A 26946-nucleotide genomic window follows, 5' to 3' on the forward strand; every position below is an offset into this window, starting at 1 on the left:
CAACTGCTTTAATAACTAATATTTGTGACTTGCAAAACAAAAGCAGTAGAAGACTGCCACTGAACTGTGTCCATAATCTACCACCTGATTTATGTGTGTGTGCAAAAAGACTCTCAATGCTATCCATCTCAGCCAAGCTCTTTCCTCCCACTTTCCTTTGATAGACACGTGTCAGCTGAACAGAGGTGATGGACAGTCTTTATCAGTCTCTGGCAGACACACACATAGATTGACACTGACACACAAACACACTTCAAGGTGATGGATTAGGCTTAGACACAGACAATAGTACTTGGTCCCAATTGGCACATACATATTTTCAGTGGTGGCCTGTCTCATTGGACGAAGGCAGACATGCACAATGACACATGCAAACATTACTTATTGTTACATTACATTACTTATTCCATCTGTTTCATGCCATCCGTCTTCTGACACTAACACAGTGCCTGGTGGCGATAATGTTGTGACCCCCTAGTTACCTTTCTCCAGCTACTGCAGGGAAACCCTGGGGCTTTTCCAGGCCAGACAGGGTCTACAATTCCTGCAGTGTATTCTGTGTTTTCTTCCAACTCAACTTGCCCAGAATACATGAAAGTAATGGAGGCATCAGCACACATCCTGATAGGACAGGTTTGGGTCAATGTGAAGGGGTAAAACCTCTACTGACTTCTATTTGGTAATGAAATAACAAGCTGTTAAGTCTAAGGCTAAGTTGTTGATGACAAGGTAACTTAAGAGGTTTTCTCTGAGGCGAACTTTCCTCTACACTACAATAGTATGGTGCAATGCTTGTATCATTGATGACAATCTTAAACTTGGACAGCTGCTGCTCAGGAGCGATCCTGTTGTAGTAAAATCAATACATGTCTTCCTTGGAATATGGACTGAGCTGGCACCTAAAATTCCAGAGGATGTCATACCAGAAATATAAAGTGACACACTTCCTATGTTGTTAGTTTCCTGATTTGGCTTCTGGGTGATTTCTTATGAAGGAATTTTTGGTACAGATGATCTTTGAATATCAACTTTGAGAATTGTCTCCAGAACCCACGCTTCCCCTATTTTTAGGATCAGTGGACATCCTGGGCTTGAAATCCAAAAGGTGTAAGTTCAACTGTCACAATTGTACTGGGTAAGACACTATATTTCTTCAGAAACTGCCTGGACGACCTGCACATTATCAACTTCTCCTTCTCCTTGCTAATTGTTTAGCTATCTCTTCAGGATGCCCACTAAAGTAGTGTGTACTAGCATAGGATGTTAACTGAGCTAGTATCAAACTAAGTCTGTTAAGTATCATATAGGTTGCCATTGTAAGCTTGTAAATTACTTAGATTTCTGGAAAAAACCAAGCTTAGTTTCAGACACCTTTCCCTGCACAGTGCTACAAACGGGATCCATTTGGTATCTAAATTTTCATTCCCTACTACTAGCTAAATCAGTCTCTAGCTTCAACATAGGCCTAGAGTAGGCCAGTGTCTCATTAGTTTCACTTTAGCCACATCTCCTGCACATTAATTCTGTAAGAAAAATAACAGGAAAATCACATTCTATGGGGACCAACTAGCCAAGGAAAAAAAAGTCTGGATCCTGCAAGGTGGCAATAATTGCTATGCAATATATCACTAGCATAGCTTAACACTGGGATGTTGGTAGGATGTGTGAGTTTTCATTTATAGAGACCACCGTGGACCCTAAAATCATCTGATTCCCAGTTAATGGCATATGGCATTTTTCAAAAAATATCATTGTAATTTGTAGGTGAAAAAGCTGCAGAAAACATTGCTGCCCAAGACTTATGACCTTCCCTTGCACCTTTTCTAGGGTACCTTGATGAAAGAATGAAGTTGCTCCAGTTGGGAACAGGCCTGGCCAAGCTGTCTCTGAAGCCTGTCCAAAGCATGGGTGCTCTGCTGGGTCAATCCCTCCATTTGCTGAGTGGCTGTCTGTTCCAGTGCAGCCAAAGCCTGCTCACTGGCTCCCAAACGAGCCTGTAAGGCATGCACGCGCTGCTCCTGCAAAGAAAAATACCAAGCAGAACTGGTCAGCTGAAAGCAAGGAATCTTCTTTTGTTGCAGAAAAAAAAGAGTACAGATTCTACATGGGTCTGAGCGACACAGTAGAAATTTCTTTAAAGTCTTTGTATATACTGTAGGACTTCAGCCTTTCTCCTAAACTCCTAGAAACTCCTACTTATCTGAGGACACTTAGAAGAAAATTTTACAGACTATTCTATATATTCTCACTCTAAATATACTTGGACTACATATTTTAGTGTAAGTGTATAGTGTAATTACTATAAAAAGTGATTTCAAGCTGTGTAAAAATGTAACAATTCCAAACATTTTTATATTTACCTGATTACACACTGCTTAACTGTGTTTGACAAGAACCGCTAAATACTGTGATAGCAATCAGGTAGAAACAAATTACGCCATTGCAATTCTACCAAGAACTGAAAGTCCAACCTTTTTTTCTAGTTCCTCCTTCATTTTTGCCAAGGACGCCTCATTCCGGTTCTTCTCTGATGTTGCCACATTCAGTCTTCTCTTTAGAGATTCAATGAGGGCCTTCCTGTTGGTAGCCTCCTCTGACAAAGACTTCACCTGCACAAAAATAAGCGCAAAGACAATAAACAATAAACAATCAAAAAATATTTAATTTAACAAAAAGTGAATTGTAAAAATGGATTTCCCTTCGTTTCCCTTTTGTCCCCAGGAGAAATACTTTCCAGGTTATGAGAAATGGCAGGGAGGTACCAAAATGCATGATTTACATGATTTGTCATTCTACAAAAGAGCCTCTGAATTAAATGCAATGATGATTAGCTGTATGGCCTTGTGTGTACCTTGTTCTCTAGCTCCTCCATCTGTCCCCTGTAACTTTTCTCCATCTCCTGCAGGAACTTTAGTCTTGTCTTTAGGTCCTCAACCAGCTGCCTTTTCATACTCACATCTCGCTCTGTGTGGCTCAATCTAGATACATACATAAACCAATGAACATACATATATATGACATCAGCATATATGAGGAAACATATGGTCACAACCTCACATAAAACATCTACTTATCAAACCAACACAGACACCTGCAGACACACACACACACACACACACACACACACGTAAGCTGGCAGGCACACTGTCCCCGTGCAGTACATCAGGCATGACAGCTCATTATGACAACTAAATACACTGGCATGCCGCTTGGGTAAGTGGAGGGAGGGGGTGGAAATAAGGATGCATATATAATTCTAACTGGCATATATTAGAACAAGTGCTCTGGCAGGGAATGTGACTAAGTGTGACTGGGGAGTCGTTTTTGACAAACGGCATTTTGAATCAGCAGTGACACTGCTTGAATGTCTGTAATCAAGCATTTAAATGTTTATTATTCTCAGCTCAGCATAAAAAAAACACATCAGCAAGGAGACACGGGTTGGAAAATACACGGTATAAATGTTGTTTGGGTACTGCACTGTTGACTGTAATTCCCAAACTTCCTCACTAATGTCTCTGTATGCATGCAACATGTGTCACTTCAATGATCTGCTGTATTGACATGTTCAATATTCCTGCATTCTGCAGGGAGGCCTAGTTTTAAATGATCTCAGTATGTTAGCATGTTTAATTCTGTTTTCATAAAAGGCAATTTTTTTCATGGTTGTCTATACCTTGAGGAATTGTAACAAATAGAATAAAGATCATAAGGATGCAGTTAATTAAAATGGTTTTTTAAATTTCAAAGACGTAGTAGATCTCTTAGCTCCTACACGCATCATGGTTTGTGTGTATTAAATAAACAGATGACGCAATCCTAGAGCAAATGCTTTCGTGTAAGTAAATGTCCCTGCCTCCCTAGGTGGATGAATGCCTGAGGGCAGACTGGTTAAATAAATGTGAGCTTGTCCTATTGGAGTGACATTAAATTAAATGAGAGAGGAGTCTAGCCTGGGGACCTTGGGGGGGGAAGTAACGCTGGCTGGTTACCCCATGGATTTGGCCATTAATGAGAAAACCCATATTGAACCTTTCAGATGACTGTCTGGTGTTGACTTAAAGACGGAGAGCAGCAATAAGAGCCCCAGCAGCTCCCTCTGCCCCAATGCTAATGGCAATTAGATCGACAACATTTATTTTAGATGTTCTCTTCTTCTACACCCCAAAAAGAATAGAGGATAAAAAAGAATGGAGGATATATGGAGCTTCTGCTGGAGCGTGTGATCTCTATTTATGAGTGTTAGTGGAAAGTGAGAAAGAGAGCCTCAAACTATATCCCGATCATTCACACGTTTGTTCCCTTTGTTCTGTGCTTGTTGGCAATATTGTTCATCAAACATGCGTGTATTGTAATGATAACAGTCAGTGGTCTGAAGTACGTGTGTGTAAGAGAATGAGAGCGGATATTTCTGTGTGTTGTTAAGAATGAAGTGCGGGTGGACGTTTCATGTGGCTGATAGACAACAGGGCTAAAGATGAAAGAAGCAGCTTCATAAATAAGGCAGGGCCATAGTGCCGGATATTGACTGAGGACATGCCGGTGTACTTTGAAATTCATTTCTTTTTTTCCCCCTTCTCTTCTTTAAGGCGAAGCAGCCTTGCTCCCCGTGTGTGTGCTGAGATGTATATTTCAGAGACGTCTAGACATGTCTTTCATTCTGAGAAGGGGTCCCTCCATGGAGGCAAATGGAGTGGTAGGCTAGAAGAGATGGCAAGTTGCATGTGTGTGTATGTGCCTGAGTGAGTGTGTGACAAGAGCCTGAGGAGAGGCTGCGGCTGTCGCAGAAGCACAGTTGAGCGATGCTCACTCTGTCTAGCTGTGATCCTACACGCTTTAGTCACACACAAACACATATCCACTGTGATTGTACACATGCCCTGGATGCATTATTGAGAATGGCAGGCATAGGACACAGCATACTAGACAAAGAAAACAAGAGGGAGAAAAGCCAAGTTGTTCTTTGTAGCCTTCTCCCAGTTCAAACATGAGATCCTAATCCAGATTGATGATATGCACCTTGCACAATTCAAATCTCTACGCTTTTTTAAAAGTGAATTCTTTAAGCTATACATTATGACTATGTAATGCGGGGATTGCAACAGCAGTTGAACCATGAAACTCATTAGGGCGTGCAACGTGTTGCTGTGTGGGTTTGAGTGTCATGAGTTAAAATGGTCCCTCCTGCGGCACACAAACAATCAATACACTGCTTTGATCCGCACTGCACATCAGCTACCCACGTAAACAACACCACACCATCACACAAAACACGCCCACATGCATACATGTGCAAAAGCACTAATTTAGTTGTTGTACTTGCCCATAAGAACATGCATAATTCCACAAATGATTACCAGAGATGCATGCATAAGTGGAGTGCAGCCGACAGAATGCCGCCACATGGTGGAATCAAACACTACAGATGAGAGCAGTACAGTGTGCAAAACATGCAGAGAGAGGGGGTGGGGGTGGGGGGGGGGGTTAAAAAGAAGAGGCAAAAAAGGGTGAGAAGAGAAGATAGAAAAAAAGAAGAAACACAGAGAGGAAGATATAGCACTAATGAAGACAAAGGTGTGAAACTAACTTGTCCTGTAGCTGGCTGAGCTTGTCCTCCTTCTCTTGGAGCTGGCCTCGCAGGGCTTTGTTAGCTGCCACCTGCCTTGTGACCTCTGCACTTGCACTCTGGGGGGAGGGCACACAGTGTGTGTATTTGTTAATGTGTACGAGCATGTCCAATAGGGGGTAGGGAAGCTTTTCATGACACAGCTGATGACAGGTCAAGCCCAGCATGAGTCCTCATTATAGCTACAGTAGGAGGGTGGACGGTGCTAAAAGAGGTTAAGAGAAAAACTGTATTTTTCAAAGTAGATAAAATAAGGGGGTAATTAGTAAAACTAATAACCTATAAACCCCTATCATTAATCTATTTTAATGGGGGTTGTGTACACAGAAGAGTAATGCTTAATAAATGCAAAACAGTTTAAAAATTAAACTGCATTGAAATTGTAAATGTTCTGTACAATATTTGCTTTGTAGTCTTAAAATTACTGACTTTTGTTAACTATAACACCTGTGCGCTTTACTCCTTCCTGTATGAGACAGAGAGAAACAGAGACGTACAGTATGGCTCATGATGACAGGTCGGCCTCTGATTATAAAGAATGATGGATATTTGAATGTGCACGTTCACTTTGGTTTAAAGGGCCCCCGTCTCTTGTGGGAACTGTACCAGTAGAAGCTTTTGACAATGTGCTCATTCCATGTGTGCACCCCCACAGCGTACCCTGCACCTCTCCCTTTTGCTGTCACCTGACATGACTTCCTTGGCTGTGTGTAACGACAGCAGCAATCTGCTCGGTGACACTGATGAGCTGGCTGCTGAGACGGTGATAATACTGTGGTACCACTCACACCTCATTCCCTATGATGTAGGGCACGTCTCTACTGTTATTCCCCATTTCTCATCTTTTTGACAGGCACTGCAAAATGTGATCAAATGATAAGGAATGCTAATTCATGTTGAAATCAAATCCAATTTCAGGTGATGTTAAGTGTAAACTGAGAGGCTCAAGAATTTGTTTTTAAATCCGCATGATTTGAAAGAAAAACCTTGAAAGAGTTTCTAAAGTCCTCAAGGACTGCAAGCTCTTCAAACCAGTGAAATGTTTCAGTGACTCAGAAATATTGATGTTTAATAAAATACCAGTGAAATGCTTTTCTAACTAAAAACAAAGTAAGAGAATGGAAACAAAAAGAATAAACAAATAAAATGTGAATCATGTTTCATGTTTTGTATGCTGTTGCCCACAAACTTTCCTGATCTAATACTTTAACATAAAAAGATGTAGCATCTCACTAGGAACATTTTTTTGAGCCAGATAGCATTAATAATTGTAAAATTGTCCTTGTTATTGAGGGTATAATCCACTCAAGCTTCATAGTGCACAAAATTGGAAATGAACAGTCTTTAATACCATCATCCTATTAAGAGATTTACCTCATAAGGCATGCACAATAGGACAAAGCATGAGGGCAATTCATTAACTCTATCACCACTAACCTTAACTTTGGATTGAAGTTGTTTGACCTCAGCCTCCAGGGCCTGGGGAGCAGGGTTAGCTGGGGCAGGCATGGTTCTGCCCTGGCAGGAGCACTCTGTGCTCACTGGTGCTGTTGGTGCAGCTGGTAATGGTGCAGTTTGCGGGGGGAACGTGATCTGCTTCCACTGCTCCAGCTCCATCTCCAAAACCTTTTTCTGCTGCTCTACACCAGCCAGGTCAGAGGTCAGCTTCTGCAGATTGACCGACAGATAGAATTGGTGAGCTAGGCTACTGGTGATTATACCACAACTAAAAGCAAAAGTTTTGTCTAGCGTCATTAAACCAAGAAAACATACAGTAAGTCTATTTGTGTTATAGGCTGGTGAGAGTTAAAAAGTAATGTCAGATATAATATACTTCTGCATGACCTGTCATTCAACTAAAGTTTAAGTCGAACCAAACCCCAGCTTCTTCTGCCTTACAATGCAAGAATAATTACTGCTGTATGAAATATTCCCTTGACTTTCACAAGACTATATTTTAAATTCTTAAAATATGATAAATATGACAAATGCACAGGCAAAGTAAACATAATATGTCTGAAATATTGTATGTGTTCAGCATGGGAGAGCTGTGGGCTCTGCTTTTATATTTCCTCTGATAAAACTTCTTTTTAATGTTAATTAGGAGAAGGATGATGCTGTTGCCCGGTCAAAAGGACCTAATTCTCTCTGTGACTGGCATGTATAATAAAGCCATCTAGCAGAATCAGAGAGCACTATGGGACATTGGGAGTTCAGTGTTGGTGAGCGGTTGGGTTTAGATTGATGGATGATAATGGCACTAACTGATCATGAGTGTATCAAAGCTTCTACACATACAAATCTCAGATAAACACTTTTGACCACATGTGAGTAGTGAAGACTCTTTTTCTTAAGAAAAAATGGACAAGAATCACATTAGTGTGAATTTGGTTCAATATTGCCACAATTAGCTGATCTGATACCATATCAAACATGAAGAAGCTTTAACAGCACAAATATGAGATATGATACATGAAGATAGAATCTGCACACATAGGGTAAATGCTGAAACACGCATACAGCCACACATACACCCAAGTGAAACCACAGATTCCCAGGGGTTTGCTCTCAGCTCCGCATACATGGAGGTTATTGATATCTGGTTGCTGGCTGACACCTTTTAATAGAATCCCTCTTGTTTTAGGTTTCCTCTGCTCTGTTGAAGACACACATGCCATGTCCACAGGGAGGCCAGAAGAGAAGGGGTGGGGAGGGGTGAGAGAAAGAGAGAGAGAGAGAGAGAGAGAGAGAGAAGCAGAGAAGCTATGGCCCCAGTGACAGTGGTGCACGAATTAAGAGAGGCATTGATGACACTTCCTGTAAGACTGGGCTTTGATTTCACAGACCATTTTCAGCCTGGATGAGAGATGACACTGACATGGACTGATATACTGGTAGTTCCATTAAGCCAGGGGAGAGGACAAAGGTGTCTCACCCTCTATCTCTCTCTCTCTCCCTCTTTTGTCTAAATTGTGGTCTTGCTGACGGCTTTCAAAGTCATCATTAAAGTAAATTAGAAAATGCAGCCTGCTTAAAAAAATTAAGTTGTCATACAAATATTTGCAATCACACCTGCATGGACCACATAGACAAACTTAAATTGTATGCCTAAACAAACTTTATTAGTGTCCTAACTCCTCAATAACAATAGCACGACCAATATTAATTCAGAAGGAACATATGGATCTTTTATGTTTGTGGCTCTAAAGCTGGTGACAACATATTGGTAAAGCTTAAGGTACGGCTGGTAGCGATGTCACAGTGCACTACAGAGTGAAGCAAATGTGGAATTTATGACATGATATGTGTGTCAAGCATGCTTTGCCAAGAGCTACACTTGCCTAGAACATGCTTCACCTTATATTACCTCAATGGAAAATTATGTTCATTATCACATGGATCTCATTTATGCAGTTTTGGTCATCTTCTATAATCTGTAATGATAACACTACACTCAACAGTTAAGTTTTAGGAGATTTTTCATGAAAGTATAATAAAGTATAATAAAACTACTGGCTTTACTTAAATGTACATTTCCAACCTGTTTTGTCTGACCGTGTGACCCACTGAACACTGCTGTAAAGATGTTGCCAAAATGCCAGATAGGAGCAGTGTTTAAAAACTAATTACTATGTAATTGTGTTTCAGGTTGCATGTAATAGGAAAAAGGTACGCTTGGTTTAGCTGTTGAGAAGGCAAACAGGAATGGAAGAAATAAGAAAAAATGACTTAATGATGGAAGGAGTCACGGAAGGAGGCACAAGGAAAGGACAGAATGGCAGAAGGAATCAGGAGACAGAGCAACACAAACAAGTTGCTGTGAAACTGCCATGCTACTTTTCACATGATGGCCCCTGTGGAGGCTGTCCTAAGCCAATTACAAGTAGAGAGTTTTAGTAGGAGTTGGGCAGGACCGGCTGGAACAAGCCCAAAGTCCATCACCTCTTGCCCTTTCCAGAGAGGGCAACAAGACCTAGCTTTGGCCAACTTTCTCTGGTGGAGTGGCATTAATACTGCAAGAGCAAAGAGGAAACAAACAGGAAGACAACAATTCCCTCTCTGTCCTCTCATTCATACAACAATGTGTGTATGTATACTTGTGTACCTTTACTGCTGTGTCTGAGTCTAAGGTCTCACCGGGCTCCAAGCAATCAGATGCCTGAGTGAGTGCACTTGGGCCACTTCCTATGTAGCAACACCATGACGGCTGCACATGTCCAATACAGCACATCTGTACAGATTCACACAGTAAACATATAGACAACAGAACACCTAATAATGTGCCCAGTGGCCTTTGCTGGCTGCCGCAATGACTGATTTCTCCAAAAGAATCTGTCAGATTAAAGTCTGTCAAGGTAGTAGTGCGTGTATGTGTGTGTATGTTGATGTGTACAAGACAGTACTGACAGGAAAGATACTGTTTAGGGGCCAAAGTGCTTGGTGTTTTATTTATACTCTATACCAAGCATAAGAGTTTCCTACCTGGAGGCAGGTATAAATAACTGAATGCATATGTGGCACTGGACCAATAAAAAAAAAACTGCTACTCCGTGTGTTTCTGTGAACACGAGTGCACATATTTGGAGAAAAATAACTGCTGGTGACAGAGATTGGAGAGCTAGCTTACTGAAACATTCAGCAGGAAGAGACAACAGCAGTCAGAGAGACAAAGAGAGTAAGAGATTCTCCTCCTCTCTTCTGCTCTCTGGTTCTGACCTCCACAGATGAGGGTAGGCCTGTCAGCCACCCTTATTAAGCATGATAAGGGCATGCTACTGCTGCACTTTCAGCCCCCAGAAAATACAAAAGAACCACAAAAAGAAAGACAAAGACAGAAAAATATCAAACTTCCTAGCAGTTACAAGTGGTTTTCCCTTTTATTCATCTCCCTGTTTTTCCCAGGTTACCTGTGTGAGCTGCTTGCTGCTGCTGAGTTTCTCAGTGAGGGAGTTGAGCTGTGCCATGATTATCTCATTGGCCCTTCGCAGGTCTCTGGCTGAAAGCACAGCATCTTTTCTGGCACCTCGCAGTATGTTGATGTGACGCTGTAGAGACTCAACGCGCTGCTGCAGAGAAGAGGAGGAGCAGCACTGGGCCTTCTTAGGTATCTTCTTCCTCCACCTCCTTTTCTCTCCTCTTGTCCCTTGTTCCCAGGGCTCATGCTGTTTATCGTCTAACAGGAGGAAGTACATGCAGCTGTTTCACAGTTGACAAGTGCACAGAAAACCTCAAAATCCCTATTTAGAAGCTACTGCTGGGAGTTAACAGTTAACATGTGCACAAGTGAAAACTGTGATATATTTAACAACATGAATGATCAAGATTTTCCATTTATAACCATGCCAGAGTGGAAAAAAATCTTGTTAACTTCTTATGTATTTCTTTCTGCTTTAGTTAACAGGTGATTTTGTTTTTGTAGTTTAGCAAAAAATGATAACTTGTGCTACCTTGGGTCAAAACATTAGGTTGTTTTCGGTTAGATTTTGCTGCAGCTGCCTCTTTGTTTGAGATGGGTAGACACCTGTAAGACTAAAAGAACAGCAAAGTCAGAGACAATCACAAAAACAACAGTTTAATGTAACACAACAGTTGACGTGCTTCCTGTAAAATGGCTCATAATGACACTATGATTACAGAGCGCCCTCAGTTTAATGCGACAAGACAAATCACCCTGTGCTTTAATAATTCACCTGAGCATGTTCAACCAACTCCAACTTGAATGCCTCTCAGCATGGGTATTACGTCTGACAGATGCTTGCAAATGCTGCCTTTGTTCAATCACTGCCTGAAAGCCTTATTCACTTTTACAGCCTGACAGCTGTGTGAGTGTACAGCCATTTGCACATATACGTATGTAAGCATGTCTGTTTGGGACACCTCCCAACTGCACCATCGTTTGTAGTGACATCAAAGACAAAACCCCCCTACAACACCCCTCCTTCCACTCAGCCTACATCCTTTGTATGGGGGTCAGGAAGGATTTGATCAGTGCCAGGTCTGATCACACATGCAAGGAGGAGAAGAGAGGTGAACCCTTTGGTTTGTGACACAGTACATCATAAAGGGCTAGGTCTGACATAGTGATGAGTCTAGGGAGTTGATAGGCACATTTAGTGGACCTGGAATGGGGTAACTAAAGGGGTATCCGAGATAAGGCTCCTGACAGCTCCCTGGTTGCTACCTTCTCTTCCCCACTTTCCAAAAGAGATGAAAAGAGAAAGATAGAACTACTTTAAAAGGTCCCCCTCTCTATTTCTCTTCTTGATGGACTTCTCCTTGGGGTTTGGAGCTGTCATTTCCTGCTGTGAACTTGTTTGATGTGGACAGGTGTATGGGTCCAGGCTTATTGACTTCTGAAGTGGAGAACAATGTGTAACAATTACATGCAGGCCAATTAAACCATGCAATAAATTGATATGGATAAATTGATTATTCACATTGGAGATTCAGCAAAGGCCCTGATAAAGGAAAAAAAACACTATCCAGCAAAGCCAGTTAATTTTTAATGTACACATTTAACCTCCATTTAAAGATATTTAACTACTGGGCAAAATGCATGAGTTAATTAGCCTAGAGTTAATTCACCAAACAGTAAAAATGCTAAAATGTACAGATGTTTGGTTATTTAAGAGAGACAGGTGTGTCTGGTTTGACTGTATTTTTGTAAATACTACTAATTTTTTAACTCAGCATATAGTAAATTATGATGTAATAGTATATCTACAGATTCTTTTCATTCAACAGTTACACTGAAATTTCTATTGCAGCACTTACTTATGAACCTTTTTCTTGCAGAAATTACTAGGAGGGTAATACATATAGTACTGCCCTATAATAACATCTGACTGTAGATGTTTATTCTTTTTTATGACTTAAAATAATTAAATGATGATGAGGGCAGACCAACCTTTCTTTTAGTGTGTCTTCTGTAAGGCGCTGTCCCTAAGGGCACACTGTTGAGGCTGTCAGAGTACTCCTCGCCACTGTCACTGCGGAGAAAGGTGAAGTTTATTACAGACCAGAAGTTGAACCCACAACCCTGGTTCTGAAAGTACCACCCTTGGACAAAAATCCAATTTACCTTTTATGGTTGATTTAGTTGACATCAAGCAAAAATATGTGCATTTCACCCCCCTCCTTCCAACAGAAAATCAATGTCCCATCCAATTTCTGAGCTGGAAGTGTAAATGTGGGTGTAAATTAAGTGAAAAGCTGCAATGTCTGGTGCTGTTGGTGAATGCATCAACATGTATGAGAGCGGCTGTGGCCTTCATTAGCCCTCGGTGTGTGACAGACATGTGTGAGAGGCACGGCTGAGCGGAGCCAAGCAAAGTTGCATCTGATGGACACACGGTAAGGGCTTCCTGAGACAGACACACACACATACACACACTTGCGCACACACAGGTTTATTGACAGTGACCTTTGACGTGAAGGTGGAAGCCAGTGACATTTACGCTGGCGGGTTTATTAAGGTGGGGCCTGAGAGAAGCAGCTGAGGTAAAGACCACAGAGAGAGGAGCTAACTGGAACATGACAGGGCTGAGGGCTAGTTAGGGTTAAAACTGGTCTAGAAGGGGCACAAGGACCTGCTGGGGATTGCTAATCACCCCTACAAAGAGTATGGTTACAGGTGATAAAAAAGCTACCCACTTCATCCTTAACTACACAAGTCTGACTTAAATCAAACATGAGCAAGCTTTGTTAACTACTAGTAACTTCAACTATAACCACAGGCACTGAAAGTAGTGTCATGATGGGCTTTGACAAGAATTCTATGCTAGCATGTTACAGTAATATTTCTGTTATTGTTGTTGGGGTATCTATAGCAGTAAACAGCCTTCTAAAATATAGGATCATATATTGGTGAATATACCAGTGTTGCACTGATGTGATGCCAACATTTTTCCGAAATATACATAAATAAATGACATATACATAAACACAAAGCCAACAGCCTGGGTCCAAAACTATGTGGGTCAAATACAAATAGGTTATAAATTCACATCCCGCCATAAATAGCACGTGAAACACATAAAGCTGTATCCTGTATTCTGTATAACAGTACATTTGAGTACAAAATTCTTCATGGCCACCTGATTTTATTCTATCTTGTTCACCAGAAAGAAATGCTGACCAGCTCAAAATGGTCAGCTGCCTCCAGCATCTTAAAACTTGTGAGGAAGCCAGAGGCAGCACGAAAAATAAGGGGGGGGGGGGGGACAAAGACTTGTCAGTAGCCTTAACGAGTCTGACATCTTTATTTGACGCTATTTAGGCCAAGGCTCCTTAGGCAGAAATACTGTATTTCCAGGAGCGTCCATCAGACATAGTTGTGTAGAGGACCTCTGCAAGATAGGAGGCACAGAGGGCTTTATAGTAGCAAATGAGCTGACAGGTGCCTTAAATAAGACAACATCTCAGTTTAGACTCCTTCACAAATCCACTTAGATCCTCCTCTCAGGTAAAGCGTTTATTAGACTGCTCCTTATTAGCCACATGGAGAGGTATTAGGAAAGCAGGGCATAGCTGCACCCAGTCCCCGTTAAACGGCCTCATGCGGATAGAGCTGGGGTGGATTACAGTCTGATGAATTAGTTGGTGAAGAGACAGTAAGTTAGCAGGACTGAGCTAAAGAGAGAGGGATAAAGACAGGCATGCAGGTAGAAAAAGAGAAGGAAATAAACTATCAATGAGTGTTTGAAACCAAATCATCCCAACCATCACTCAATAGACGGCTCATTGGCTTTTTTGCATAAAACATACATGAAATAATTACTGTCGATGGTTCTTAATTTAGAGGGTGTTAAACAGCTTGTAGACATCTGGTACTGATCCGAGTAGGGTCATTCAAAATTTATCTAACCAAATTATGGTGAGGAGAGAGGAGAGGAGTGTGGGGTGGAAAGGAAGTGAATGTGTGTTGGGAGGGGACTAAGGGCTGGCTAGAGGAAATAAGAGAGGCATCTCTCTCACACACACACACACACACACACACAAATTGACAAGATAACCAACATAACTAGACGCAAGGTGGAGTAAGCTTCCGAGCATATATGGTTGTGTGTGTATGAGTATGGGGGGGTGGGTCCTTGCAGGGGGATTCTTAGTGCTGCTGGGGGAGGGGGCTAGTAAATATGCAAAGAACCAGTAAATTAAATCAAACTGCCAAACTGTCAATTTCGAGGTAGCGTGACTAGTGCATGAAAATGGCATCACTGGAAGGTATCAAGGCTTTGGCGGCCCCCTTATCCCATGGCTTTTCTGGCATTGGTTCAACTTTGTGCAGAGAGGTGGCTAATTTTGCATGCAAATTTCAGTCAATAAGCTCCAAGCAAGGCGTCCCAGGATATTTCAAAGGATCTGACAGTAGTTTCCCCCTCCTCTCTCCTTCTCTCTCTATCATTCTAGTTCACATTCTTCTTTTGGCTTCTGAATACCAACTAGACAGACAATGAAATTCAATCACCCATTTGCTTACACTTTGCATATGCACATTGTCCCCTCGATGCTGCATGCCCCCCCCGCACAATTCAGCCAGCCGACCCTCTCCACTTCAACAAGCTAAAAATAATGAGGGGGAAGGCAGTGAGAATAAGTGTGTCTGTGTGTGTGTATCATTACCTATCTACGCTCATGTCCTCCCACTCGTCCTTAGCAGGGCTGGGGCTGCGGCCTTGCCAGCTGATGGCTTGATTGGGGCTGACTGTTTGGTGGCTGCGCTGGCGCACCAGACCTCTGTGCCTAGTTGTTTTGAATTTGACCTTGCTGCTAATGTTGTTAGCAATCCCACCTGCCCGCGCTGGTCCTGCTGCACGATTTCTGTAGAAGTCCCTGGCTGCTCTGAGAATTCCCAGTTCCTGCCTAAGTTTCAGCAATTGATGATGAAGCTTGGAAGTCTCTTTCTGAGATTCCACCAGTTGGGCTTCGAGAGCCATTATCTCACTACGATGTTTCTCCCCCTGAGCCAAGGCCTGGGCATGGACCGCCTCTTCACGGACAGCTTCCTGGGTTTGCAAATGATCCACAGAGGCTTGGAGTCTGCGGCACTTGCGGGCCAAGTCTTCATTGGCCTCAAGTAGCTGCTCTTTCTCTTCCCTCAGCCTTTCTGTCTGCTCCTCAAGGGAAATCATCCTCTGCTCCAGCTGCTCAATCTGAAAGAATCCGATGTGGGTCTTCATTAGTACAAAATAGTCAGGTTTTGTCCATTGAATATCTGTTAAGTTTAGTATGAATACTCCTGAACATGATGCTTTCACATTGCTAGAAAAAACAGCATATAAAAAATGACTCCATCCTGTTTTGTTGTTTCACAATACTTTACTGAAATTCTATAAGAGCCTTCCTTATTTAACTTATCTGATAGCACAGAGCATACAATGGCTTTTTTTTCCACTGACATTTTTGCAAGAGTGTCATTAGTTTATATGCTATACAATAGGGGGAAAAGGAGCAAGGTGCAATGAGGGATGTAAAATCCTCATCTCCAGCCAGGCACGGCTATGGACATCTAACTGGCACCCCCTTACCCTGATCACCTTTAACTAGACAGCAACCAGGAGCACTTAGGGTATTTGTTAGATCTTTGGTGGAGACTGTTTAAGAGAACAGTGGATGCCTGCTGGGTTTGTGCCTCCAGGCAATTTTTCCCTTTTATTTGGTTCTCATTCTGCCTGCTGGTGAAGCCTGGTTCCTTTCAAACAAAATTAGATAGCTATCCCCGCTCCTGATGATTCACTGATTCACTGCCATGAAGGCAAAAAAAGGGGGGGGGGGGGGGGGGGGGGGGCTGCAATATATAAACTCGTGCAAGAAGGTTATTTTTAAACACATGTGCAACCTACTAGCGTTGGAAAAATACATTAAACTAAGTAGCATTATTTGTGGTATGCATATTATTTGTGGCCAATTTGTCTAACTGTGAGGAAAAACAAACCACTATCTAGCTGACACTTACAGAGAGTGAGAATACCTTTAAAGAAAAAAAACATTTATTTCCAATAGACATTGAGCCATACTTGGCTCCGGATCTGTCGAGTTTCTTTTATTGGCGATGACAAAGACCACTTAGTGATGGCATGGCGCTGTACCTTTTTAAATGACTGTTCCATTCGGCCCGAAGAAAGAGAAGGCTTTTTCGGAGTGCTGCTTTTGACCTGGTGCTCCTCTACCATTTTGTGAAGCAATTCTGCAAAAAGGAACAAAGCTCATTATTGTGACACGCTGTGTCAAATTTGTGCTGCTCAATCAAAAGAATAATAATAAAAGGGTACATTAAATCAATTAGCATTAGTAAGGTCTAATTTCCTTTCCCATGTCCAGTTCCTTTTTTCTTCTTTTGTCAATCAAATCAAAAGTAATGCAAAATCACTAATGCTGTTTTCATATGGTCACGAAATTTTCCTTGCTTAAATCTATCTTCACATCCTATAAAGATGGCCTTTTTTATAACTGATTAACAAAAAAGGTGTTTTATTTTGTAGTACATAAGAAAATAAGGAAAACAGTGTTCAAAAGCACACACTAGTAAATACTATGTGCAACCTCTCTCAAGGGATCTTAAACAAACGAAGAGAAGTGCTTGATTCCCTTGTGAACACATAGCCCCAGGCTGCACTGCTTTGTAGTCCACTGTGTTTTCCCATAGGACATCTAATCTCCACAGACAAACACACTGCTTTATTCTGGGAACTTCAATAGTGGCCTTGGCAAACACACGATTTAGGCTGTATGATAACAGAAAGCCTGAAAGAGTCCAAGTACTCAGGGATTTTATATACAATTATGTATGCACACATAGACAATTCAACAGGCCCCTATGCCACTGTTTGACATACCTATTGGCTAAAGCAAAAGTACTTTCCTCACTCACCTATATGCAAAGGGCAACACAAAACAATATAAAACTTTGTCTTTTTTTTCTCTCTTGTTAAACATTTATGGCAGGATGACCAAAATAATTTGTACAATGAGGCTGAAAACATTAAATATTCACAACCTTGACTTATCAGGTCAGTTGATCTTTTAGAGAGTGACTTGGAAAAAGAGGCCATAGAAGGAGAAAGTAAAAAGAGAGAGAGCTGTATTGCAAAGAGCTGCTGCTGCTTCCTTGCTTTGCATTGACGTCTTGCCCAGGGAAGTTTGTTACTTTGAATTAGCCTGCCCTTTTGTCTTCCCAACATGTCACATTCAATCAGACAGAGCACCAAATAGGACAGGAGGGCTGCTGTGTTTGCTGGGTACATAACCAGGTTGGGAGACAATTATCCAGCTCCAGCTCTGGTGGCATGGGAGTTGGCACCTCAGCACTACCTTGATAAGAAGACGTGGTGGCTCCCTAGTCACCTACTGTTGAAGGAGGTTCTGGCACTGCGGCATACATTAACGTCCCTCCCATGTCTCCTCATAGCATGCAGCACAAAGGCTCTGTTCCTTTCATCTGCTGCCTTTCGTTAGTGTGATCTTGGTGTGAGCTCTTCAGTGCTCTATCCTTTTGATCGGGTCACAGGGGTTGCTCAGGAGTAAATGATGTAGCCATTGAGAATGTTTTTTTTAAATGTTGACTTTACATATGGATTTTAGGGCAAATGATGTAAATATCACTGCAAAGAAAAAGCTTTTTTTATGTAACTAATTATAAAAAGCACAAAAATACACAGACTGTTTAACATTTATTGAGAGATTATGTCAGACAAGATGTTAAACCATGTATATCCTTTAAAGGAGCTTAATTCCTAGTATTCCCGACTAGACAGTCAATAGAAGATCCACTATTTTAATTAGTGCCATCCATTAAATTACAAGCTTGCATCTTCAACAGACAACATCATTGGTTGTGAAGAAAATTAAAGTGATCTAGAACAGATGTGTTATCGAGCTAGTTAATTAAAGCTACTGGTTGCATTGCTCAGCATCTGACAAGTTTTAGATTGGATTAAAAGCGATGGGCCTTTTTTGGACACTGAAATAATACAGACAGACAAGATGGACACTACTTGATCTCCCAATCAATATGCCAGGAGTTGATCAAGTCCTAATTGAGTTGTCCTGTTAAATCCACTGGGGAGTAGTGTTATTAATTCTGCTCATTAAGACACATGGCCCAGAGGCAAAAGGACAGCTTACAGGTGATGTCGTGTTAAATATGCACATTTTTAGACCAATAAGGTTAAACTTCAACTGTGATGTTTACTTTTTTTTCTGTTTTTTTTTTTTTTTTGCAAATCTTAAATTGCATTAAGGAAAACAAATGCAGTAAATGAGCAAAAAGCATTTACATGAAATTCCTCTAGTGAAATATGCCCAAAACTGAACATGACTAAATAAAAAAAAACAATGTCACTTGCTTATTTTGAAGCATCGTCACACTTTCCAAAATTCTAATAATACAAAAAAGGGTTTACCTTGGTGCTTATTAGAGAGACACAGGTGGAGCTCCTTTACTGTAGCCCGGTCCATGGCTGCCTGGACTCGCAGCATGTCCAGCTCCTCTTCCAGGCCAGCTCTGAACACACACACACACATTATAAACTTTTGTTAACACCACAGTTATTTCAAATATAATCTTCTTAACCTGTAACTAAATCTGTAACCTGTAACGAAATCCCTAAACATTTAACCTCATTTTTCACCGCTCTGGCCCTCTTTCCCAGCACAAAGATGACACGGTGAAGAAATTTACTAATTAAAATGCTTTTTAATTCATCTGGAAATCAAAGTGACAAGCAACATGAAACACCAAGGTAGGAAAGTGCAGTGCGTGAGTGTGTGTATCATAACAGACAAACAGTAATGTGTGCCCAATTACCACTCTGCAATTAGTTTGATTTCTGCTAAAGGCTAATTATGTGGAGCCATACTCAAGACTTTGCACTTTCAAGTTATTATTAGGACCCCAACTGAAGTCTACTGAGGATATACACAAGCCCACTGAGACAACCACACCTGAAACACACACCAAATTTCCCTCCCCTTTGCTCCACAGAGTGAGAGGAATGCTAGAAACACGCTACTGTAGTGGCATTCTTCCCTAAGTTAACCTCATTACAAAGGTAGGTCTTCCTTCTGGCTTTAGGCATTTGGTGAATACAACATACATGTTTCATTATGAAGTATCGACAGAGCATGAGGGCCTGTGTGGCTATGGTGATCCTTAATGAGCATAATGGCAATTAATTTAATTGTGTTAAATCAACATACATCCTCATACATATGCTAAGAAAATGACATTGCAAAGGTTAACGCCATAACATAGAGCAGTAATTAGCACTCAGATGAGGTCTAGACTAATGGCTGATTGAAGTTTAAATAAGTACACAAATGACTTCCCCCAGGGGAAAGTAAGGAAGTAGATGGATATGTGTCCCTCATCTATAGATTTTCCTCCATAAATGAGCTCAAGTCGTTGAGGCACCAGCATTGCCCTATGTTTCCATGCTGTTAATGGGATAAACGAGATGATATATGCAGCATGTGTTCCATCTCATGTTTCTCTTTTATGCCTTTTTGGACACTGATGGTATCGATGTTAAACCAAAGTTCATATGCAAAACATTCTGTTTGGTGAAGGATGAGCATAGTTTCTTAGATGAAGTAGAGATTGGATTTCAGGTGTCGTTCTTTGGACATTCTGGAGATGGAAAACTATTGCACAGCTGCTCCAGTGCCCGCCTGCGCAAGAAAGGTTCTAAGCTGGGAAACATTACAGGAACAAGAATACAAAATCTGTGACTCATCTTAAATATTCAAGCTAAGCAATTTTGTTAAAAAAAATATTGAATACATTACACAAATAACCATAACCCTAACCTAAACCTTTTTGGTCTTCGCCTCCATTGTGCATCATAGTCATCCATTACAAATTACTGGTTCCAGTTCTATTTGTTAGCTTTATGTTTAAACAACAGAGCATTATGACTGCCAATGCTTGGTCAATGGAAGTACAGAGCCATCTTCCATCCATCCATCCATCATCTGAAGCCGCTTTGTCCTGCAGTGCAGGTTCGATGTGGCTGGAGCCTATCCCAGCTCACAGAGCCACCTTCTTTAATCCACTTTTTCAAACTACCTGAATTTGTTTTCATCCACAACAACAAAAAATGGTTTCCTTGGAAGCAAAAGGTGTGTTTTTTCTTGCCTCTTGGCTTCTTTGTGTGTGTATATTCTATATATCATTTGATAAACACATACTACTGTCAACCTTTTTGGGTTCTAAAACAGAAAAAGAGCAGCTTATAAACTCACAAATATGTTTAGACAACTAAGGATGTGGTAGCAGCAAGGCTTTCTAACTCCAAGGAGCTATGTTTTAGATCTGCATCACATTATACCCACCATCCCAAAACAAATTCCTCTATCTTTTACCTATGTTAAGACAACCTCCAGTAACCTGCAATTTATCTGAAATGAAACCATGTTTTCCTGTCATACCCTACATATCACCAAGGAGAACAGATTTCTCTACAGCCGTACCTCCTGCAGAGCATCTGGATGATAAATCAAATGAAGCTAGCCGGACAATTTTCAATTCCCTCTCAACTTGCAGTTTCACCTAAGGTAGAAAAACACTCAGCAGACATAAAAGCCAAAGAAAAACTAAACTAAAGGCAACATACAGGTGTTATGTTTGGTAATGATGTGGTCTACAATACAAGTCTGTGTCTCATGCCGCACTATTGGCTCTGTTTTAAAAAATATTTTGTCTTCATGCAGTGCTAGAACTTCAGCCCTGAGCCATCCACTCTGTCATTTGATCTCATTTCTACTTGTGCTGCACTGAACATAGCTTAGAGCACAAACTGCCTGCCTTCATTCACACAGGTGTGCTATACAGTACCTGTAGTCATTGTGTTTTTACACACCAGCCTCCCTATGGTTTCTTGTTCAGCACATAAAATACACAAGAAGAACAGGGAATATGGTGAAAATATGAATATACCATTGGTATTTTTTTTCACTGGTGACAGAATCTTGTTTTCGAGTGTGAAGGGGGATTCCCCCATGATTTAAGACTAGAAGGATGTTCAATCATAGAGGGAGTTTGGGAGGTTAAGCCACTGCAGTCAGCAGAAATGGCAACTGATTGAGTTCACATTCCTTGACAATGTACATAAGCTGTGGGCAATGCGACAGCAACAGTGAGCTTATGGGCCACAGATATAGTAGGTAAATGAGAATTCACAATATAATCACGGTGGAAACAACCTTCTCTGGGTATGCTAGGTATCATACCTATAGGTGTCCAAACTGAGCTAAAACAATAACAACAGTGTTACGTTAAATATTGAAAAGATAAGAATTTGTCTTAATTTGTCGGTGCTAATTTTGCCCAGCATCATCTTCAGTATGTGTGTGTGTGTGTTGCATCATAATGCAATTACTAGCTAAGGGTAAATATGTGTTTTTAACACAATAACTTAAACACCAAATAATTCATGAAGAAAATCCATAGTTGTCTCATTTAGTAACATGCATAAAACATTCTGTTTGTGTGTACAAACGTGTCCCTCCTCTAACTAAGCCTCGGTCCGGAGGGCAAAAGGCTCTCATTACTTCTAATACCTTTTAGCAAATGTAGATGAAACGAAAATAAAATAAGGGAATATGAGGAACATCAGGGTAAACTTTATTAAACTTAATTAGAGTCAACGTCGCTTATTGGGGAGGTTCACGTCCATAATGGTCACTCTCTACAGAGGAGCAGCAAATGATCTCAAAGGCTTTTTCCCCTCTAATCGCTAGCTAATTTATGCTTTGATGTCGTGTGAGTATAGCATCTTAAGTCTGAGGGTGCACTGTGTGTGTTTATTCTGTTTATAGAGCCTAAATAATCCCTGCCTCTTTTTAGCAACAGACCTTTAACAACAATTAACAAGCACGGACATGTAGTGCCGCAGACAGATGCATAATGAGGCAGATAAAATGATCCCACAGAGAATTTTCAGGCCCACCCTGCCCATAGTTGCTTTCCAGCCATGCAGCAGAGGGAACTTATCCTTGGTGTCAATTAGTTTGTATATCTGTGTCTTTTGCCTTAAAACAGAGAAAAGTAAAATCATATTCTAAACAGTTTAAATGTTGAAAATGTAGATAGGTAGAAGATAGAATTTGCCGCATGCACAATCAAAGCAAGACACCTGTCCCATGTGGGACAAGATGTTGGCAGAATGCGTTAGCTAGCTATAGCTATGCTTTATACAAACTCAACACACAAGGAACTGTGATGTGATCCTGGTGAGTGAGAAAGGGGAACAACTCCATGTCATCTTACAATGTTCAAAAGCCATATGGTCACTCCAAAAAACAAAAATATATTCGCACCCTCTCTGTAACCCAGTAACTTTTCAAATGATATTGCTACATAAGTAGTTATCCAGGGAGTGGTTTGGCTGAATGTGCATGAAATAATTTTCAAGTAAAAAGCTGTCAAAAAGTTATTTGTTAGTGATTTGAGTCATTAAATCAAGTCAAAGGGTGCCTGTAAATCAGCTACAGTAGTAGATCTGTTTCACCTTTCTCCACAACCTTTTGATTCAGCGATATTATTCTGCCGGGTTTGATAACCTTCTCTTAACACTGTTGGGACCCACTGTGCTGAAGTTATCTCAGCAATATTCATTGTGGGAAATGGTCATCTGAGTCTCAAGACAGTGATTTAAGACTGTGTGTTTTGAGAAGGTGAGTGGAGCATCTGTGGATTATATCATGACAATGAGGGAAGCAAATGATAGACAAATGGAGTTTAAACAGAGCTGCTTCTCTAATGCCTGCCACTAGTCATTTAACGCTGTATAAGGGGCCTTAATTTGGCCCTAAATTTTTCAGCTGCCACGAGTTAATTAGCCATTAGTGCATCATTGCTAACACTTATCTAGCATAACCTTCACAAGCACAATCATTACAATACGGTCGATGGAACAACAAGCTTTAACTACTTGCCACAAGAGTTTCCTGCCAGCCTGTTTGCTTATAGGCTCTCTTGCTGTAGTTGGATTAGAATGGACCCACTTTTGCCCCCAGTCCTTTGCCACTTCTGTATTGAGATCTGTATTGTGTGTTGCAGTAAAGTAAAGCTGTTTGCTTAGTAAAGCTGATGGTTCCCAGGGCCAGGAACATAGGAAATGAGGTGAAGATGGTCAGGGGCACATGAAGGGGATCAACACTGACCCCAAAGGACAGAGCAGTTACACAGATAGGAAAGAGGCCAGCCACTGTCCATCCCATGTGGTTTTTCCTCGCAGGTCAGTACCAAGGACCCTACGTGTTCACTGTGGTCTGTTCACCCCCACATGCCCCGCCTATAGACTATCCAACGCTCATCTTTGCTCAGTTCTAGTCGTGGCCAGGCAGGCAGGCGGATGGACATCCCTTAACAGGCAGCATCGGCGGCACTAAGGCTGCTAGCCTGTAATTAGCTCGGACAGCTCAGGCTTGGAGAGAGGCAGCCGGGCTATATCATAATGAGCTCAGCTGGGATTAGGAGGACAGGGCAGGGGGGTGAGCAGAGGGGAAAGCAGGCGGGTGGGGGAGTGGGGGGCAAGTACCAGAATTCTGGCCTCAGCCTACTGCTGCATCACAGAGGGCCAGAGGGAGGCAACTGGGAAGACAAGCGAGAAGAGGAGGGCACAGAGGCACAGGATAGAAAAGGAAAGAGGTGAAGAGGGGTGAAGGCTAGGGAGGACAGGAGAGAGGTAGACTGTGGCTTTAGGCCAAGCTTTGTGTAGCATCATAGATGGTCAGTGTTACAGGGTTTCTGTAGATCAAACAAGACAATGGCTATACTAGATTCAAAGACAGACAGAAAGATTGAAGAACAATGAAGTAATAAGGAAAAGAATTAAATGAAAAGACCCTCTGTCACACTATCACTAAACTTGTGAGCCCTGCTACAACAAATGTTATGTCAAATATTGTATTGACATTCACCTAGAGGTGTTGGCAAAAGAACTACATTTTGGCATAAATCTTCTATTAAAAAGCTATTTCACAACAACAACTGCCAGCGATTCTAATAATGTAATTTTACTTCCTGCACATTTATGTGTGAGTTTTTGGACATCCAATTTTACAAATGAGCAGAGTCTAATGATCTGGCTTTTGCCCCTGCTGGCTTGTAATGATGTGGAGGGCTATGTGGATGCTGTGAAGTTGGGAAGGGCACGCTCACATTTTACCACTCACAAACAAGAAAGGGACAGTGGGAGTGATTCAGTATGTGTTAGAATGTGTGCAGTTATACAAAACTTCCAGTGTCGCTGTATGTCAATCTGGCAGGTGTTCACAGAAGGTGCCTTACTTTTCAGTGGAGAGCTTCCTGTTAAGATTTTTCAAGTAGGCCAGCTCATTCCACACAGCATCACTATTCTCTTGTCGTAGCTGCCATGATGCTGCACGCTGTGTCCTTCCACCTGCCCTGAACACACAAACACAGAAGATATACACAATAAGAAGACAAAAGCGGAAACGCAACACATAAAGTGAACAAACAGTCCCACTTGGGAAATACATGTAGAAAACATACTGACAAGGGAAAAATAGTTGGTACTGTAGGGGTAACGAAGCCCCTTAGTCTCACGCACTTTTTGTTATTCAGCCATCTTTAGCAGTATTCAAATGAGCAGCCTTGACTTTGACATTTCTGTGGCAAATCATGTACACACATGTGCATGTTTGTTAAAGCCCAGGGCACTGCCCGTGTGGCAGGGCAGCGGAGCATTCCCTGTGTGCCATGCAAATGTAAATAATGGCAAAAACACACTTGCAAACGAGGTCATTCAAATGTCTGCACCTCACTTATGAATACTTAATGACACTTTGTGCTCACTAGCTGCTGCTTCCATTGAACTTCCCCTTCATATCACACACACAATCCCTACTGCCCCCAACTGCATCCCTGCACACATCCAACTCATCAATCAGCCTCAACACATTCAATTCCAATTAGCCTTTCATTTGCAAACTAAAACAGGTTTTAGTGAGAAATCCACAGATTACAAAAACAGCAGATGAGAAGAGAACACCGTTATTGTCACACGCGCACACACACACACACTCACTACAGTTTCTCATTTTCACTCAATCAATGTGGCAGAGGTGTGGAAATAGATTGTGAGGGTCACAGCTATAGCAGAGGGCTCCTTTCCAGTGGCCATTATTGGCTATGTAGATGCCGCCACACACCGCTAATACTAACACTCTTACTAATACTAATACCCTGGTACCTGGAATTAGAGGGTACTCAGAAAAGGCAAATAATTTCATTTATTACTGCTAATGCCCCTGTGAGCCATTTAAAGCTGTTTAACGTTTTTGTAGTGTGTATGTGAGTGACTGTACATGTGTGCCATATGTGGACTTTTGTAAGTATCTCAGAGAGCAAAGATATTTAATGGATAATCTCACTGTACTACATATCTATCTGGGTAATTTGAAATGCATATGGAGCTTTATTAAGTCATAGTAAAGCTTTATACATATTAATTTGTTTACAGTGGACGAAAAACTGTTGAACATGGAGCCATGTGAGAGATCTTCCTCAGGTCTCAGTGCACCCTCCCCTATGGTATGCTAGTTTCCATTATTAAGCAGGAGGAAATAGAGAGAACTTTTCCACGCTGCTGCGGCTAATTGCTCTGAATCAAGGGGAATCTGTTTATGGGCGCAACTTTGATCAGAGTACGGATGCTTTAATAACCTTTAATTTTATTTGCTCACCCCTATCATCTCTAGTCTGATTAAAAAACTTTTTCCCCTTCTTTAATATAAATAAGAAGTTAGCTTTTTCCCTCTCTCCTTCCTGCCATTTTGGGAAAATATGGTGTTACAGTAATGGTGAATGGCAGGGTGGTATCGCTGGGACTGGCCAACTGTGCACTGCCTGCACACTGATGAGCAGATGGACAAGATAGACTCTGTGATTGGCTCGTAGATCTACCCAGGGCAGGACTGGTTATTACAGACACTGTTGACATCATGCAGCAGCTGGCTATTCACCAACCAATTGTCTAATTCAATGTTTTGCTTATGAGAGATAGAGATTATTATGAGTGAAACAAATCTCTTAAGTGTAGAAAACGTGTCCAATACTACATATTCTTTAGCTTATAAACTGTGGATGTGTGTATGTATAAGAATTTTAAAGTCTAGGTATGTGTGTGGCAGGTAAGGAAAGATGCACATACTGTCTCATTTTTTGGCCGTGCACACAAAAGGGGAACAAATCCGACCCCCCGCATCTCTCCAAAAAGGCAACAACACAGCATGGAAGCAACTGGGAAATCCCTAACAAGCTTGAAATGCAATGAGACTCGACGCCTATCCCT

The 26946-nt window shown here is 41.4% G+C and overlaps 1 protein-coding gene across 2 annotated transcripts in view; it reads right to left on the reverse strand.

Annotated features, from left to right (window-relative positions):
- The window catches only part of cntln (centlein, centrosomal protein), a 67523-nt gene that overhangs the window by 14514 nt on the left and 26063 nt on the right, over positions 1 to 26946 (reverse strand). For both annotated transcript variants that reach the window (XM_028404090.1, XM_028404097.1), the window contains exons 13-24: positions 24921 to 25037; positions 19030 to 19130; positions 16717 to 16814; positions 15251 to 15780; positions 12534 to 12615; positions 11074 to 11155; positions 10534 to 10799; positions 7064 to 7294; positions 5588 to 5685; positions 2852 to 2978; positions 2472 to 2609; positions 1833 to 2018 (exon numbers count right to left, since the gene is read on the reverse strand). In XM_028404090.1, coding sequence (XP_028259891.1) covers positions 1833 to 2018; positions 2472 to 2609; positions 2852 to 2978; positions 5588 to 5685; positions 7064 to 7294; positions 10534 to 10799; positions 11074 to 11155; positions 12534 to 12615; positions 15251 to 15780; positions 16717 to 16814; positions 19030 to 19130; positions 24921 to 25037 — 2056 coding nt within the window. The remainder of the gene's footprint in view (positions 1 to 1832; positions 2019 to 2471; positions 2610 to 2851; positions 2979 to 5587; positions 5686 to 7063; positions 7295 to 10533; positions 10800 to 11073; positions 11156 to 12533; positions 12616 to 15250; positions 15781 to 16716; positions 16815 to 19029; positions 19131 to 24920; positions 25038 to 26946) is intronic.

Source organism: Parambassis ranga, chromosome 1, assembly GCF_900634625.1.
Source record: "Parambassis ranga chromosome 1, fParRan2.1, whole genome shotgun sequence".
In the NCBI taxonomy this organism is placed as follows: domain Eukaryota; kingdom Metazoa; phylum Chordata; class Actinopteri; family Ambassidae; genus Parambassis; species Parambassis ranga.